The sequence below is a fragment of the Ictalurus furcatus genome, chromosome 12 (assembly GCF_023375685.1).
Source record: "Ictalurus furcatus strain D&B chromosome 12, Billie_1.0, whole genome shotgun sequence".
In the NCBI taxonomy this organism is placed as follows: Eukaryota; Metazoa; Chordata; class Actinopteri; order Siluriformes; family Ictaluridae; genus Ictalurus; species Ictalurus furcatus.
In genome coordinates, this window is record NC_071266.1 from 6,259,781 (window position 1) to 6,278,489 (window position 18,709).

The 18,709-nt window shown below is 38.6% G+C and overlaps 2 protein-coding genes across 2 annotated transcripts in view; one reads left to right on the top strand and one right to left on the bottom strand.

The window, feature by feature from the left end:
* Positions 1–18,709, bottom strand: part of LOC128615330 (axin-2-like) — a 308,706-nt gene that overhangs the window by 169,978 nt on the left and 120,019 nt on the right. The window lies entirely within an intron of this gene.
* prkcaa (protein kinase C, alpha, a) overlaps positions 2,490–18,709 on the top strand; it is a 193,874-nt gene continuing 177,654 nt past the window's right edge. The window contains exons 1-2 of the mRNA XM_053637310.1: positions 2,490–3,133; positions 5,504–5,535. Of these exons, the coding sequence (XP_053493285.1) occupies positions 2,973–3,133; positions 5,504–5,535 (193 nt within the window). The 5' untranslated portion in view covers positions 2,490–2,972. The remainder of the gene's footprint in view (positions 3,134–5,503; positions 5,536–18,709) is intronic.

The window sequence follows — 18,709 nt, forward strand, 5'->3', positions numbered from 1 at the left end:
TTTCTTCACAGAAAACCTACTAAATAGTGAATAAACTGTTCTAAGCAGTGTTTCCACTTCCTTCATCAAAGACACACCTGTCCAAGCATCATCAATTCATAAATCCTCTCTATGAGAAACACAGTGTTGCTCCGTAAGGTGCGGTATCTGTCATTTCAGTATTGCAGTTACTCCATTATGTTTACTTATCATGACAGAGGCGCCGTCAGAGGTTAACATTATAATTTTCTTTAAATCAAGTCAGTGATCTGCGTAGAACTTTATTATTGCATCCGCAATATGCTGAGCATTGCATCCTGCCAGCTGAATGATTCCGGCAAACACAGTTTTGTAAGTGATGTCATTTTGCTTCCTAAACTTAATATAAAGAACCAGCATTTGTAATGTCTGTGCTTTCGTCAACTATCAGTCAGTGCGTTTACATGGACAGCAATAATCCACTCTTAACCCGATTAAGACGATAGTTTGATTAAGAAACTACCATGTAAACAGCAATTTTTACTTACCTTAATCTAATTAAGGTCATACTCGAAATAAGCAATAATCGAATTAAGACAGGGGAAGTACTCCAGGTTTTAGTCGCATTATCAACATGTATTACAGACATGTAAACACCTTAATCAAATTATTAACGTTGTGTGAGAGTTTTCACTGCATTCTGCATCAGGACACAATCACACACGGCAGTGCTCAACATTTTACGGCGAGCAAAAGAGTTCGGCTGCGTCCCAAACCGCGTACTTGCCTACTATAGGCCTGTAGTAGGGAAAAATACATGTATCTCGGCTACTATATAGACGATAAGTACACGGTTTGGGACGTAGCCCACGGCTTCAAACAGTTGTCTATTTGCACGTACAGCATTACAAATAATTAACTGCACTTAAAGCGTTCATAAAAAAATTAAATAAAAACACCCAAAACTGTATATGGTACCATAACGAAGACAAACTGTATGTCGATACGTGAAATTCTGGAGGGACGTCGGACGGCGTGGCGCGGTGACATAATGACGCGGTTGTTAATCTAATTATGTTTTATAACATGTAAAACGGGTACATGAAAGGAGTATTCTAAAAGCGACTCATGTAAACACCTTAATCACATTATTATCTTACTCAGATTAAGGTCAATAATTAGATTACTGCTGTCCATGTAAACATAGTCAGTGTGTGAACATGGGCATTGGTCACACTTTCCATAGTCTCAGCTTGTACAACTACTTTAATTGACTACACAAATTCAAATGCATAGTTTTACTGTCGGGAAAGCTAACGTATTTCGCCTTATGATCATGAATCTCTTGAACAGACAGCATTACCTCGTTCATTTTGATGGCAAGAAGCACGTTATCGATCAATATTTTGATTTGTTCAGGGTTAGACTTGTTCTTATTGGCAAGGTCAATATGCTTTTCTATTGATTCTTGCGACTTGCAGAAAAGTTGGTTAATCGAACTTCCATGCTTTTGATTATATGATGCTTTCACAGCATCGATGTGACCTTTTTGTGTTAAGTGGCATTTTACGTAATTAAGTTTCTACTCGGTCCACGTTTTTCCGGTGGAAAACTTTCCTTTGATTTTAGTAGTAGTAGTAATAGTAGTAGTAATAGTAATAGTAGTAGAAGTAGTAGTAGTAGTAGTAGTAGTAATAGTAATAGTAGTAGAAGTAGTAATAGTAATAGAAGTAGAAGTAGTAGCGGTAGTAATAGTAATAGTAGTAATAGTAGAAGTAGTTGTAATAGTAATAGTAGTAATAGTAATAGTAATAGAAGTAGAAGTAGTAGTAAGAGTAATAGTAGTAGAAGTAGAAGTAGTAGTAGTAGTAATAGTAATAGTAGTAGAAGTAGTAGTATTAGTAATAGTAATAGTAGTAGAAGTAGTAGTAGTCATAGTAATAGTAGTAGTAGTAGTAATAGTAATAGTAGTAGAAGTAGTAGTAGAAGTAGTAGTAATAGTAGTAGAAGTAGTAGTAGTAGTAGTAGTAATAGTAATAGTAGTAGAAGTAGTAGTATTAGTAATAGTAATAGTAGTAGAAGTAGAAGTAGTAGTAGTAGTAATAGTAGAAGTAGTAGTAGTAGTAATAGTAATAGTAGTAGAAGTAGTAGTATTAGTAATAGTAATAGTAGTAGAAGTAGAAGTAGTAGTAGTAGTAATAGTAGAAGTAGTAGTAGTAGTAATAGTAATAGTAGTAGAAGTAGAAGTAGTAGTAATAGTAATAGTAGTAGAAGTAGTAATAGTAATAATAGTAGAAGTAGAAGTAGTAGTAATAGTAGTAGAAGTAGTAGTATTAGTAATAGTAATAGTAGTAGTAGAAGTAGCAGTAATAGTAATAGTAGTAGTAGCAGTAATAGTAATAGTAGTAGAAGTAGTAGTAGTAATAGTAGAAGTAGTAGTAATAGTAATAGTAGTAGTAGAAGTAGTAGAAGTAGTAGTAGTAATAGTAGAAGTAGTAGTAGCAGTAATAGTAATAGTAGTAGTAGAAGTAGTAGTAGTAATAGTAGAAGTAGTAGTAGCAGTAATAGTAATAGTAGTAGTAGAAGTAGCAGTAATAGTAATAGTAGTAGAAGTAGTAGTAGTAATAGTAGAAGTAGTAGTAGCAGCAGTAGCAGTCTAGGATTTTGTACAGCTGCTCTTTGGCCGCCGGATGTCGCTCCTTGCACAGGACGTGGCCTCGCTCGTCTCTATCCCTCCCATTAAAGAGTGGACCGGAGTGACGTCACCCCGAGCGCCAGGAGGAAGCGGAGGGTTACGGCACGAGCTGTCACCGTGTAGAAGTAGTGACGAGTAGAAGGGCGCGAGTTGGTCCTGAGTTCCGCCTCCGGAATCGCGGCGAGCCTGTTGCATTACGCTGGAAACAACACACACACACACACACACACACACACAGATCTGACAGCAACTTTCTGTCAGCTGCACGAGGAATTATATTGTTTACTCTACACACTGTTTTGTTATTTTTCATTGTGCCATGGCTGATGTCAGCGACTCGTCCATGTCAGAGGTGGTGAACCGATTTGCCCGAAAAGGGGCATTGAGGCAGAAAAACGTCCACGAAGTGAAGAACCACAAGTTCACCGCGAGGTTTTTCAAGCAGCCGACTTTCTGCAGCCACTGCACCGACTTCATCTGGTCAGTAAACCCTGCACGGCTTTCCCTCTGCTTCCTGGAAACTCGGAGTACAGTTGTCAGTGTGGGGACAGTGTGTGAACAGTGTGGGGACAGTGTGTGAACAGTGTGGGGACAGTGTGTGAACAGTAAGGGGACAGTGTGGGGACAGTGTGTGAACAGTAAGGGGACAGTGTGTGAACAGTGTGGGGACAGTGCGTGAACAGTGTGGGGACAGTGTGTGAACAGTAAGGGGACAGTGTGTGAACAGTGTGGGGACGTGATTGGATCCTCTTCAGGCAGTGATCAGACAGAGTTGCACTTCTGTTTGTTTGGAAACAACTTTTGAGAATGAACGGAACATTTTCAATAGAGTTTAACTTGTGTCAAGTTGTGTGTGTTAGATGCGTTCCAGGTGTTCAGGGTGTGTGTGTGTGTGTGTGTGTGTGTGTGTGTGTTCTGATCATTTAAGATATTTATTATATATTATTATGCATTCCTAGGTGTTCTGCGTGTTTCCGATTGTTAAGTATGTTTTGGGTGTTTAATGTGTTTTTGTGTATTTTATTGATTTGGAAGTTCCCATGTGTTGCATGCTTTCTCTGTAAGCTATGCATTGTGTGTCATGAGTATTTTCAGTATTCCTTGTATTCCTTTCCAGTGCACAGGGTGCATTCCTTGTGTCCAAGGTGTTCGGAGTGTTGTGTCTATCCTGGCCACTTTCTGTTGCATAATAATATTTAGTGCCTTTTAAGTGTTCCCAAAATGTTCTGAATGTCATCCGTTCGGTATCTTCGGTGCTCTTCTCTGTGTTCTGATTATTTTCCATATTCAATATATTCCAGTCCAGGACCACCTTGGATTCTGTGGGTTCTGGGAGTGCCTGCCATTTTCTGTGTTGAATTTTTGAACATTGTGATGTCTGGTGTCCAAACTGTCAGGGTGGTTCTGGCATTTTGTGTGCTCCAGATGTTTCATTCATCCTGTATGTTCCATGTGTGTACCTGTGTATTCCAGGCATTTTCGCTATTCCATATATTCCATTCCAGGGACATTGGACATTTGATGGGTTCTGGGTGTAATCCAGCACTGTGGCGTTTGGAGTTTTGTGCATTCTGTATGTTCCATACAGTATATTATGTGCATCCTGGATGCTCAGGGTGTTCTGTCTGTTGTGGCTGTTTTCTCTGTTGCATCCATTGTGGTACAGTATCTAGATCAGGGGTGGGCAATCTTATCCAGAAAGGGTAATTTCAACCAAGCAGGAGGCACACCTGATTCCACCTGTTTAATCAGTTGGTCTTGGCTTTCAATAGATTTAGGTGTGGCTTCTGCTCGGTTGGAATGAAAACCTGCACCCACACCGGCCCTTTCCCGATAAGATTGCCCACCCCTGATCGAGAGTCATAGGGTCATTGTCAGGGTGGTTCAGGCATTCTGAGTGCTCCAGGTGTTCCATACGCCCTGTGTGTTTTGTGTATTCCGGGTTTTTTCGGTATTCAATGCATTGTGGTGGTTCATGCATTAAGTGCATTTAGCGCATTTCGAACGTTCCAATATTTTCCTCATGTGCTCCAGGTGTTTTATACGTGTGTTCTGGTCATTTTCAGTATACCGTGTATCCCATTCTGGGGACACGGTGCATTCCGTGTGTTCCACGTCATCATCATCATCATAATCTACCTTGAATAATTTCCCATAACCTCTGATTTCCAGTCAACCATGGAGCACTAATAACATTCATGTCCCCTCATGCTATGTTTATTTTTTTATTTGTTTACGTGATCGATGTGGCCACAGTGCTGCATTCACTTTCTCAGTAATTGGATCTGTCACGTAAAGTTTTGCAATTCATCACAGTTGATAGCTATTCTTCCAACATTTTGAACGTGATTTATTTATTTATTTATTTATTTAAGCATGCTGTTATTTTGACAGCTCAGGCTTAAACACCCCAATGATGTCCTGTGTCTTTAACATTCCTTATTTCCACTCGATGTATTAATGTTAATGACAAATCCATCTACCAGAAGATGTGTGATCAGCAGAGCTAATGCTACAGGTGTGTGTGTGTGTGTGTGTGTGTGTCAGGACTGTGCGAGTAGTGAGTGATGGTGCTCATTTACTTGTTGTTATATTGAGAAATCCAAGACTGGGGCACATCAAATATTTGAAGCGTATCAGATATCAAATATTTACATCATTTACTTGGACTGCAGTGTCTTTTTAATCGACTTAGATTGCTTGCGGCATGGAAGGGAACTGATAGCTAAAAGCCCATTAAAGGATTTGGGAGATGTAGTTGTCTAAATGCACTGCTTTCTTATCACTTTGTGACTGTGTGTTTCTCTCTCTGTCTCTCTGCATGTCTCTCTCTCTGTCTCTCTCATGCAGGGGCTTCGGAAAACAGGGATTCCAATGCCAAGGTAAGACTGAAATATGGATGGATTATTACCGGAGCTAAAGCCAAATCCAAATCCAGCAGACAGCCACAATCATGCACATGCATAAATATGAGTCCAGATGTACGAGTCTGGAAGGGAGACGTTGTCTTGGTCATTGGTTGTTCCTGGAAATTCTCTGGATTTAATCTGTTGGAATATCGATTGGAAAGTCTTCCATTGAGAGCAAGAGAATGAAATCCACTGAAAACGGTCTTGTTAATGTATTACACGTGTATGTACTGAATATCCAGTTGAGTTAATGATTTTTATTTTTGACAGCACTGCCCCCTCACAGCACCAGAGTTGTGATCCTGAGCTTAAGCTACTGTCTGTGCAGAGTGTCACAGGTTATCCTCCTGTCTGTATGGGTTTCCTCTGGGTTCCTCAGTTTCCTCCAACCTCCCATGCATAGGTAGACTGGAGACGCTAAATTACTCCTAAGTGTGAATGAGTGTGTGAATGTGTGTATCCATGGTGCTCTGTGCTGGACTGGTGTCCTGTCCGGAGTGTATTCCCGCCTTGCACCCAGCGTTCCTGGGATAGGCTCTGGATTCAGCAGGTTCTGAAAATTAATGAATGAAAGATACTTTATTGTGTCTGTTGGACCTCTATGGCTGTTTTTCAGATGCCTTATCCATCCATTTTCCATATCGCTTATCCTACACAGGGTCGCATGGGAGCCTGGAGCTTATCCCAGGGAACTCGGGGCACAAGGCGGGAGACACATTCACACACTGTGGACAATTTGGAAATGCCAGTCACCAATCAGCCTACAATGCATGTCTTTGGACTGAGGGAGGAAACCGGAGTACCCGGAGGAAACCCTTGAAGCACAGGGAGAACATGCAACTCGAATTCGCATCCCCAACCCCGGAGGTGCGAGGCAAATGTGCTAACAATAAGCCACCATGCCAATCCTAGATGCTTTATCTCTCAGGAACATCTCTTAGAAGTGTCCCGAACAGAGACAGAAACTTAATGGTTTAATGTTGTGGATCACCGTTTTCTAAATCTTTAAAAGTTGGCCAAAAATACCAGCAAATTGACCAAATTGCTGTATATTACACCAATTGATCTGCATTTGAAACTGTCAAGTGTGTAACATGATGTGTGCTGTGTGTGTGTGTGTGTGTGTGTGCTCACCTGCGTCTGACAGATTGCCATGCGCTGTTACTATTTACACATGCAACAGCGGGGAGCGATTTTGAGTGTTTGAGTTATTAGGTGGTGCAAAATGTTGACACGGGTGATAACAATTCCAGTTAGGCAAATTACAAAGGTGAAATTGTTCCGCCCCGTTGCTTCCAAATACAGAGCTGAACTGGATTAAAAGCGAATGCCTAGTACTCATGATATAATTATAAACATACCACAGCAGTGCTGTATTCTGAAATCTGATTGGTCAGAAGGTCATTTGTTTTCTATGACACAAACTTAGACAGTAGTGCCGACTATAATTCAAATCGCAGGCTTATTTTAAAGCGCTCAATCTAATATGTTAGCGTTTTTATAGTAATAGCTCACTCACAGGGACACGGCACATAATCTAAGCTTCGCTGTAACAGTCAGAGGACAGCAGTCTTATTAAGGTGTAGAGAAAGTCAAGGAGAGGCTGTTTATAGCCGTTATAAAGTAAGTGATAACATGAACTAACTTGTTCCGCAGACGTTCCACAGCATTAACTGTAACTTTAAATGGAGAAAAATGTATGATGTGTCATTCTTTAATAAATAAATAAAAAGTTTGCTAGCATTTCTAAAAGTTCTATCTCATTCTAGCTCATCTTTCTGAATCATCGTAGACCTTCCGGACATTTTGGAGTGTTGCGTTCAGTTGAAACTTGGGAATGTGTGCTTTTGACACATGATAAGTAGTTAAAAGCATGAGAACACTGTCACTATGGAAGCTGGTACCTGTGGTTGCCTAGCATAAGCTAGCTAGTAACTAGGGATAAACAGTTAACTAGCTAGCATGGTGCTGTTAAGCCTTTAAATACGGACCATGTCAAGACACAGTGACAGTGGAAACCAACGAAACCACTGCGGAAATCAACATTTTCCTCAGATGTGTTGGTAAAATATTAAACAAAAGCTCGACTCCATGATTACAATTACACTGTACTAACAACTGACCTCAACTGAAGGTTTTAGAATTAGATTAGTCATATCAGAATTAGATCCAAAGTTTCAGTATTAGCTCAGAAGTTTCAGAATTGGACCAGAAGTTTGGAAATTACCTCAGAAGTTTTGTAAATTAGCTCAGACATTTTAGAATTAGCTCAGACTTTACAGAATTTGATCAGGCATGTCAGAATTAGCCCAGATGTAGCACAGAAGTTTCAGAGGGAGCTCAGAAGTTTCATAAGTAGCTCAGAAGTTTCAGAGGTAGCTCAGAAGTTTCCGAATTAGCTCAGAAGTAGCTCAGAAGTAGCTCAGAAGTTTCAGAGGTAGCGTAGAAGTTTCAGAGGTAGTTCAGAAGTTTCAGAATTAGCTCAGAAGTAGCTCAGAAGTTTCAGAGGTATCTTAGAAGTTTCAGAAGTAGCTCAGAAGTTTCAGAAGTAGCTCAGAAGTTTCAGAATTAGCTCAGAAGTAGCTCAGAAATTTCAGAAGTAGCTCAGAAGTAACTCAGAAGTTTCAGAATTAGCTCAGAAGTAGCTCAGAAATTTCAGAAGTAGCTCAGAAGTAGCTCAGAAGTTTCAGAATTAGCTCAGAAATTAGCTCAGAAATTTCAGAAGTAGCTCAGAAGTAGCTCAGAAGTTTCAGAATTAGCTCAGAAGTAGCTCAAAAATTTCAGAAGTTTCAGAGGTAGCACAGAAGTTTCAGAAGTAGCTCAGAATTTCATAAGTAGCTCAGAAGTAGCTCAAAAGTGTCAGAATTAGCCGAGAAGTTTCATAAGTAGCTCAGAAATTTCATAAGTAGCTCAGAACTAGCTCAAAAGTTTCAGAATTAGCTCAGAAGTTTCATAAGTACCTCAGAAATTTCATAAGTAGCTCAGAACTAGCTCAGAAGTTTGGAAATTATCTCAGAAGTTGTTTTTTTTTGTTTTTTTTTAAATTAGCTCAGAGATTTTGGAATTAGCTCAGTTATTTCAGACTTAGATCAGACATATCAGAATTGGAATCCGTTTAGAAGAATCAGTTTTGAAGTTTTAGCATTAGCTCAAATGTTTGGAAATTAGCGTAGAAGTTTCAGAGCTAGCTCAGATGTTCGGGAATTACCTCAGAAATGTCAGAATAAGATATTTAAAAGACGTTTTAGAAGTAAAGATGTTTTCAAATTAACAAGAGGTTTTTGTAATTAGCTCAAGTTTTAGAATGACCTCAGATGTTTCAGGAGCTCCGAAGTTTGGGAATTAGGTCATACGTTTTAGAATTGGTTCATACGTTTTAGAAATAGTTCAGAGTTTTTAGAATTTACCTCAAACGTTTGAGAATAATCTCAGATGATTCAGAATTAGTTCAGAAGTTTTATATTTACTTCAAAAGATTTAGTTAAGAAGTTCTGGAAGTTTGGGAATCAGCTTAGAAGTTTTAGAAGTAACTCAGAAGCGTGAAGATAGTTCTGAAGCTCTGGTCTATTTTAGAAGTCCATCCTAATGCAGCTGCACTCAGTACCCTGTTTGGAAAAATGGTAAAATGTCGGATCTTCGCTTTTCTTTGTGTTTTTTTTCCCTGACTCCTGCTGTGCCGTCTCCCAGAGAGTCACCTTCAGAACGGTGTGGAATCTGTAAGCATGGATTCCAAACTCCAGTTCTACAAACTGGCTTAAAATAATTCAACTGCACTCATTTTCAGCTGTCTCGGACTGGAGTTGGTCTTCACAGGGCATTTGGAATAATGAGTCCTGTTATCACTGTGTCTCTGAGTCAGTCTGAGGAGGACACATGGAAGTTTATTAATGCCTCAGACGCAGAACACGATGCTGAACTCATGGTAGCTGGAAACAAGACTGGCCACTTTGTAAATTATAAACAGCGGATGCATGTTTTGTAATTAATGGCCACTTAGTGTTTGATTGCAGTCGTGAATGGAGTCTTGGCAGGTTAACAGTTTTTTCTGTACGAGTTCTACTGAAGAGTCTAGTGTAGAGTGGAAGCAGATATCATAAAGCTGCAGATCTCATGAGAGGTCAGAAGTCCACATCTATGGCAACCATTAATGGTGTGTGACCATGTGTGTGTGTGTGTGTGTGTGTGTGTGTGTGTGTATATTTTTTTAAATGAAAAAACACTTTGACCAGGTTTTCATCAGAAAAAGACGTTACGCGTGGACTACCAAGTATAACTACCAAGCCACGTTAGATACTAACTTTAGCTCAGTCGAGGTATCTTTATGTAACGTCAACTAACTGGCTAACGTAACTTAATTCCGTACATGAATATCTATGTAAGGTAGCTAGGTTAGCAATTTCTTCAGTTGTGAAAAAGCCTGTATTTAGTATATATTTTCACTATCTGCTATCGCTATTATTAACCTCCACGAGAATTACTCCCTAACAAAAAAGTTTTTACTTAATTTATTCTTCGTTGAGGTTTACCTTATCGATGGTTTGCAACCTGCTTATCCGAGTCGATGGTTGTAATGACCATCCTGTGGTGACGGTACAGAAAAATATCTAATCAGCTGTTTGATTAGCTTAGCGTTAAGCTTCTGCCCCAGAACAATCACACAAACGTTCGTCCAAACACTGATTGTTCATTGGCAGCTCACTCCCGTTGCCAGATTCACCGTTTTTCCCCCCTCAGCGTACAGAACTCTCACCGTTGTTTTACCATTCATTCTGATATTTCACCTAAATGCCGTTTTTACGTTCATTCAGCATAAGACGCTCTGCAAAACCTGTTTTGTTTTTTTTTTAACCATAGAAAGGCTTAGGCCTTAGGTAAATAAAGGCCTAAGCCTTTCTATAGTAGGGAAAGCCCTGTACAGCATGGACACTCCTTCTGTTATGTTAAATATACATCTCCTTTCAGAAGCTACACAATGTCAACAATAAAAAAAGCATGTTTTAAAAAAAGATCTGTGTGTTGTTAGTCTGAAATTATGTGACGCGTCTGCCATACAGGATATACAAGATATTTTTATTTCAGGTGGCTATTTGTTTGTGAACTTGGTTACTGATACAAATATCGATTGTTTAAATGTAGACTCACATAGTCAGCTTGGCCTTGTCAGTTGAACAAAGTGAACGCTTACAGAAGTCTGTACTGACGGGATCGATGATTGCAGAGGAGTTGCATCGGGTCTTGACCTCACCAAAAACACATGTCAGTGTGTCTGGACTTTGTAGCTGAGGCTGCAGCTGTTTCAGAATATTTCACATAAATAATCATATAATAATCTTCATTTCCAACAAAAACTTGTTGCTTAACATTGAGAAACAGATATAGAACATATTAAAATACATTAATAAGTCTTAGGGGACATATTGCAATTACAGTTACCACATGATTATGCAGTCCAACATCAATCAAATACAGATATATCTAAGATAAGGCCAGTGGTTTAATCTAGATTAAAAAAGCAATGTAAAAATATCTGCATAACAAACGCTAAGTTAATAAATGGATTGATTGACGCATGTGTTTTGAGCAGAGATTGAGCTTTAACCCTAAACAGCAAAAAATATTTTAGTCAGACATTCTCACATGTATCATGATTTATGAAATTGTAATTATAATGGTTTTCACACTAGTCTGGTGAACAGTATTATAAGTGTCATATATCAAGGAGGTAACTCTAGCCTTCAGTTCCCATCAGCCACTGCACTGTACTACAATATGTCCCATGACCACCTGCACCTGAATCACGTTTCTGTTAACGAGCACTCCTATATATAGCCGTTGTTTGTACTGCTTCCTTGTCTCACGTAATTGTCTATCTATGCTTTTGTCCACGCGTCCATGTTTGGTTTTTGCCACAGTATTTTGCCAAGTTGTCTTAGTGTCTTTGTTTTGTTGTCTGTTTGTTTAAATAAAACGTTGAATATCTGCGATTGCTTCCGCATCAACCTTGAAACGTGACAGTAAGAGTATATTCCCTGAGAGAACTCACAGTGTATTATGTAAGACTGAAAAATCGCAAGCTTCTCCGAATACTGCGGAGTTTGCTCGATTTTGCGTCAATTTCTGCGATCGCAAGATCGCAAAATCCTGGAGGGACCGTTAAATGATGGCTGCCTTTCCAAAGTTGGCATGATAAAATAAAAGTGTTGTGCTCACAAAGACTATAAAGACTACTGTTCAATTCAGTAATTCTGTAATTTGGTGTCCTGTATATGATATTTTATTTTTTACAATAAATCTTCTTAAATTACATAACATTCATTTTTCTAAAATTGAACTTGTACATTTCTGTTTTTTTAAAGGAGAAATTGCAGGTGAATTACATCAGCATGACATGGTAGAGTAAACTTAGACTTACTTCAAACACAACATTCAAATTACTTACAACGGGCCTCCTTTATCAACTTGGATACAAACTGATTACCTTGTAAATCATTTGTACGAGCATTTTCACCAGGTATTCATGAAAACCTCAACTTGGTGACTTTAAATCATATACTTTGCATGGATTACTGCACTTTTATACACGGATTATACAGGCGAGTTTAAAATGCTTCGTTTTGTTGTGTTCACAGCATTTAGCAGACACTCTTATCCAGAACGACTTATAGAAGTGCTTCGGAGTCTCTATCAAAAACACATCCTCATGCTAGTTGACTAGGTCAGGGTTTAAGAATACTACTGAGAACATTTTGTGAAAACCAGTTATTTTATAGGATCAGTGTTAATTAAAGAATATGAAAAATAAACAATGCGAGCAAACACAAACCCATATATTAAGACAAATAAAACTAATTCAGTCATGACAAAAGAAATGGTGCCGTATAACTGGAGGACAGGTCGGGCTGTCTGCCTATAGGCACAACAGGTATGTGAACAAATTCCTGAGCTGATGGATGATTTAGCACTTGCTTTTTATTATAAATATATTATATTATATAAACATGTATAATATAATTTTATTATCATAGAAGTGAGTCAAAATAACTTCTGCTTCTGCTTTTCAGCCTTTAACCTCAATCTTTTTTTTTTCATGCTCCCAGCTGTCTATACACTTGAAGTTTTATGGAGTTTTGTCGGCATCACTAAATGCAAACGAGCTGTGTTTCAAGCATGTTTTGTGTTTATGACGCAAGTTCAATGAAAATCTGATTGAAATCCGGCAGACAATTTTAGTTCGGTTTGGTTTACACAAACATTTACTTTACTAAAAGACTGATAGATGTGGCTCATTGTAAGGTCAATAAAGTCTGAAAGTTAGGTCAAGTTAGACCTCCTTTTTGTTAGTCTGCTGACTTTTGCCTCATTTTGAGCCTGAAAATGTTGTTTTTTTTTTTTTTTCCAGAAACTGATCCAAACCCTAGGATTTCAACTCACAAGCTTCTGGTTAAGCGTGCAGAACTTTAACCCTAACACTAGCACGGCATGTATCGATTGCCTGTCTTAAACATTTTGATTGAAACACGTTTAAAGTGGCGCTGTTATCTCAGTCTATATTTAGTCAGATCATCTCTGACATCCTGCTCACTACACAGCCATTGTGCATTCGTGCTCTCTCTCTCTCTCTCTCTCTCTCTCTCTCTCTCTGCAGACCTTTCAGGATAATACGCTGTCAAACCACAGTTCGGCGACTGACCTGGCCACTCCATGACTAATATGAGTAGGCTCATACTCAGGATGAGTGGCTTTCTGTTATTGATGGCCGTTTCACGTAAAACTGCCATTCACATTTTTAAACCGTTATTTATAAGTGAACAACAAACCCCTTATGCACATGTTTAATTTATTTTCTACACAGTACCTGTGTTCTATTTTGAAGGCCTCAGTAGCAACATCTTTTCAAGGTACCTGTCTCAATGGGAAGCCATTTAACTAAACCTTGGCAGGCATCATGTCTGGGTGTCATATCTGTTTATCACATCTGTTTGTCAATGTCTTCATATGTCCAAATGTTTCACAATCTGCTGACTCCCTAGTTTGGTTGGATGGATGGATCCCAAACTAACAAGCTGTGATAAAGCTCCAGGGTTGGAATCATGTTTCACTGAGAGTTTTACTCAAACTCCACCTTGAATACTCGCTTAAGTCCTGAGTTATGTCTAAGGTCTGATTTGTGACGTATGCAATTTTGCTATTGATTTTGCTGCGGCTTTTTTCAAAATTTGTGAAGCAACTTGTGGATTTTTTTGTGCTTTTTTTGTGGAAATCTACTTGAATTTGCAAAATTGCAATTGCACAAAATTGGTTTGCACAGCCTTTTGCAGTGATGTTTGTTGGTAAATGAGACCTTTTAGTTGTACTTATGTTCAACACGTGAACTGAGCAGGGGTTTGGCCTAATGCACATTGTGATGACTTCACGTTATGTGTCTTGGTCCAAATCTGCGGGAAATCTGTGGTAATTTTGAAAAATTGCAAACTCTTCAGAATATTGTGGAGTTTGCTTAATTTTGCGTTAATTACTGCGATCGCAAAATTGCAAAATCCTTCAAAGGAAAAATGTCTGATTATTGAGAATGTAAAATGTCTGATTATTGAGAATATAATCAGATATAATCAGATTATCCATATTGATATCCAGTTTGATATCCATGAGAACAGAGTATTTTTTGTGAATTCTTTGAACAAAATATCAAAAGGTTAAAAAAGAAAAGAAAAGAAAGCTTCTCCATATAATCAGATAATTATCTGATTATATGGAGAATCAGATAATTATCTGATTATATAGAGAAGCTTTCTTTTCTTTTCTTTTTTAACCTTTTGATATTTTGTTCAAAGAATTCACAAAAAATACTCTGCTCTCTTGGATATCAAACAGAACAAATGTTTATTCAAAAAATATCTTTGTTAAATATAGGTGTGCAATAATTATTGCCACCACTATGAATTCATATTGATTTTTTTTTAGTACACCTGGGAGACTAGGAACAGAAAATTGTTCAACCTTGACTTTCTGTTTCACAGTGGTATAAATATGAGGTAACACTTATGCCAAATTCCCTTAGTCATTCATAACAATGGGTAAGACCAAGGAGTATAGCTGTGATGTGCGGCAAAAGGTGGTTCAGCTTCAGAAAATGGGGCGTGGCTATAAGAAAATCGCACAAGCACTGAAAATGCCCATTTCCACCATCAGGGAAATAATTAAGAAGTTCCAGTTAACTGGAAATTTTATGAGTCAACTTAGGACGTGTGTCTATATTGTCTTAACGCACTGTGAAGAGGATGGTTCTTTAATGTTTTCGGGCTGTTTTACTGGACCTGGAGATTTTGTTAGGATACATGGCATCATGGACTCTTTGAAATATCAACAGATATTAAATGAAAACCTGACTGCCTCTGCCAGAAAGCTTAAAATGGGGTGTGGTTGGATCTTCCAGCAGGACAATGATCCAAAACGTACATCAAAATCAACACAAAAATGGTTTACTGACCACAAAATCAAGGTCCTGCCATGGCCATCCCAGTCCCCTGACTTGAAACCCATAGAAAACCTGTGGGGTGAACTGAAGAGGAGAGTCCACCAGTGTGGACCTCTAAATTTGAAAGATCTGGAGAGAGTCTGTATGGAGGAACGGTCTCAGATCCCTCGCCATGTATTCTCCAACCTCATCAGGCATTATAGGAGAAAATTCAAAGCTGTTATATCTATTTATATATAAAACTTTGTATTCAGAGATAAAGCAGTTACTAACTGGAACTAACTTGTGTGGTGGACGTTCAACTCTACAGTTGGAAAGTTGACAAATTGCTGTGGTATAAAACGAATCAAACACTATGGGGTAGATCAATTCAGTTTTATTTGTATAGCGCTTTTAACAATAGACATTGTCCCAAAGCAGCTTTACAGAAATATATAAATTTGGAATATAGATTTTAAATGTATGAATTTGTCCCTAATGAGCAAGCCAGAGGCGACGGTGGGAAGGAAAAACTCCCTGAGATGATATGAGGAAGAAACCTTGAGAAGAACCAGACTCAGAAGGGAACCCACCCTCATCTAGGTGACAACGGATAGTGCAATTACAAATAAATCCCTTCTATACATGTGCTAATACTTCATGGTCAAATAGTGCAGTTGTGTATCCAGGAAAATTCATTACAGTTTTTACATGAAGTCTGTTTGTTGAACTTGTCCACTGATGGAGACTTGAGTGCAAAACTGTTTGTGGTAATTGCAGTGCTGAGACTATAATAGCTATTGTAGTCCTAGCCATCATAGCATAACTGTTCACATGAATTGAGGTCTAAAGCTATCTTTATGGTTTTTAAGTGGTACCATCCTCAGCAGTCTCAGTGATCTTTAGGCTGAACCACGTGGGACCATCCTCAGCAGCAGCATGTAACTTCCAAATGATGAGAACTCCAACCAGAAGTAGGACATCAGGATGGATCAGGCAGGTCCGGAGAGCAGAAGGGGTCAGGATCACTGGCATCTCAGGACTATCATGTGTAGCTTGACAGAAAGAGAGAGGGAGAGAGAGAGAGATTATTAAGTATGGTTATTGTTCCGTAATTGTTAAGGACAATGTAATTTGTGTGAGAGTAAGCAGGGTCTCTGGCAAGACTAGCTATGACAGCATAACTAAAAGGGAGAGCCAGAAGGTAACAGACATGAGGGCTCCCTGGAACATAAGGCAGTCAGCCACTCCACCATCAACAAACCTGGGTGGACGTGTGAGAGTGGGGGGTGTGGGGGGGGGGGCAGCATCCAAACATCCCAGTTCACCACAACACTCTATACCCGTGGGCCCTCTAGATCTGCTCCTTTACCTAAAGAAAAACTATTCACAAAAAGCTTGACTACACAAATATGTTTTCAGCCCGGACTTAAACACTGAGACTGTGTCTGAGACCCGAACACTAAATGGAAGACTGTTCCATAACTGTGGGGCTTTGTAAGAGAAAGCTCTTTCCCCTGCTGGAACCTTCACTCTTTGAGGTACCAACAAATTGCCTTCACCTTTTGATTGAAGTAGGCATGGCGGATCATAAAAGACCAAAGGTTCACTCAGGTACTGTGGTGCGAGACCATTCAGTGCTTTATAGGTCAATAGTAGTATTTTATCATCAGTGTGAAATTGATAAGATAGTGGTGATGTGGTCATATCTTTTGGTTCTAGTAAGGACTCTCGCAGCTGCATTCTGGACTAACTGGAGCTTGTTTTTGCTCCTACTGGAACATCCAGACAATAAGGCATTACAGTAATCTAGTCTAGAGGTGACGAAAGCATGAACTAATTTTTCTGTATCATACAGTAACATTATATTTCTTAACTTAGCAATATTTCTGAGATGAAAGAAAGTTATCCTAGTAATATTATCTACATGAGTGTCAAATGAAGGACTGGGGTCAATAATCACACCAAGGACATTTACTGCTGCACATGATGAAACAGAAAGGACATCCAGAGTTACTATGTAATCAGAAAGCTTACTTCAAAGCTTGTGGTCCTAGTACAAGTACTTCTGTCTTGTCAGAATTTAGTGAAAGGACGTTAATAAGCATCAATGTCCTTTACACATTCCTCAACATTATTAAGCTGCTGTCTGTCATCTGGCTTTGCTGAAACATACAGCTGTGCATCATCAGCATAACAGTGGAAGCTAGTTGCATGTTTACAAATGATTTGACCCAGAGGTAGCATATATAAAGTAAAAAGCAGTGGGCCTAAAACAGAACCTTGTGGAACACCAAACTTTACCTCAGTATGTACAGAGAAATCTCCAATTACATCTATGAATTGATAGCAATCAGTCAAATAAGACCTGAACCAGGAGTAACAGTAACTCTGCTTCACTTTGGGCTGCATCACACCATCCTGTCTTTGAATATTTTCTTTGAACAACATGCCCTGTTCTACTTTATTAATGACATATTTGTCTTGTCAATCACATATGCATATTTGTTGCTGAATTGAGAACTGCTGTGAGAACAGATTTCTTATGAAACCTTGACATCGATCAAAATCCTTATTCCTTCCAAGCGGCCATTAACTCTTATGGATGCTCAGATATCAGAATTAGTCAGAATGCACATTCCCAGGGTGGACATCTATTTGCCGAGGCGTTTTTTTTTTCCGAGACTCATCTTGCCCATGGGCACTTGGCATGCGTGTGTTATTGGCCTCTAAAATCAATAATAATGTATGAACGAGAAGATAGTTGTGTTTATTGAGTATTTCAACGCTCTTGAAATATCAATAGGGAAGTTCATTAAAGATTCAGTGCAGGCTGAGAGGCTCAGCCAAGGGTGCGGTAGAGGATAAGACAGATATGAAGGCAGAAGAAGAACGGCACTCATCCATAATCCCAGCTTCGATTTTCTGACTTTGTCTTGGGGCCTGTCAGTCAAAGTCGCTTCAGTATAGAAGGGAAATGAGTAAAACTTTCACAGTCCACTGAGGGTTCACTAACTTTTGCCACAAAATGACCCAGAAGTTCTTTTTTATTTAGCATTTTGATTTTCTAGTTGTAAATCCAGTTTTCGTAAGATCTGTATACGTAATGAGACAGCCAGTTCTCATTTTCTCTTTCTCATTATTGAGGTAAAGGAGCAGCGTATGAGGCTACCATCAGCCGCATAACTATTGGCACCCTTGGTAAAGGTGGGTAAAAAAAGGTTATCTTAATCTCATGCTGAAATATGAAATCAATTAAAGGAAATTATTATTAATATTATTATTATTATTATTATTATTATTAAATCTGAGAGAAATCTAACCATTAATTGAAATACATTTTTGTGAAAAAAAAAAATTTAAGTTAAGAAAATTATTCTTATTCAATTATTCTGGAGTTACAGATACAGAAAGGACTGATTCTCTTGAAAGAGGATTCTCTATAGTTCCAGTGTAATAAATTACAATGACATTGAATAGCATTTAGCAAGAGTATTCCTATAGTTGAAATTAAGCCAGTTACGTGTTAACTTAAAGAATGGTATGCTTATCATAATTATAAAATGTCCGATCCTTGGCAAGCCGTTGTCCCACTTCTTTCCCCAGAGTTCATAATGTGCTACTTTGTGTTGAGAAGATTTTTTTTGTTACTAGCATTCATTAGAACTAATAACACTGACTGGAAAATTGAAG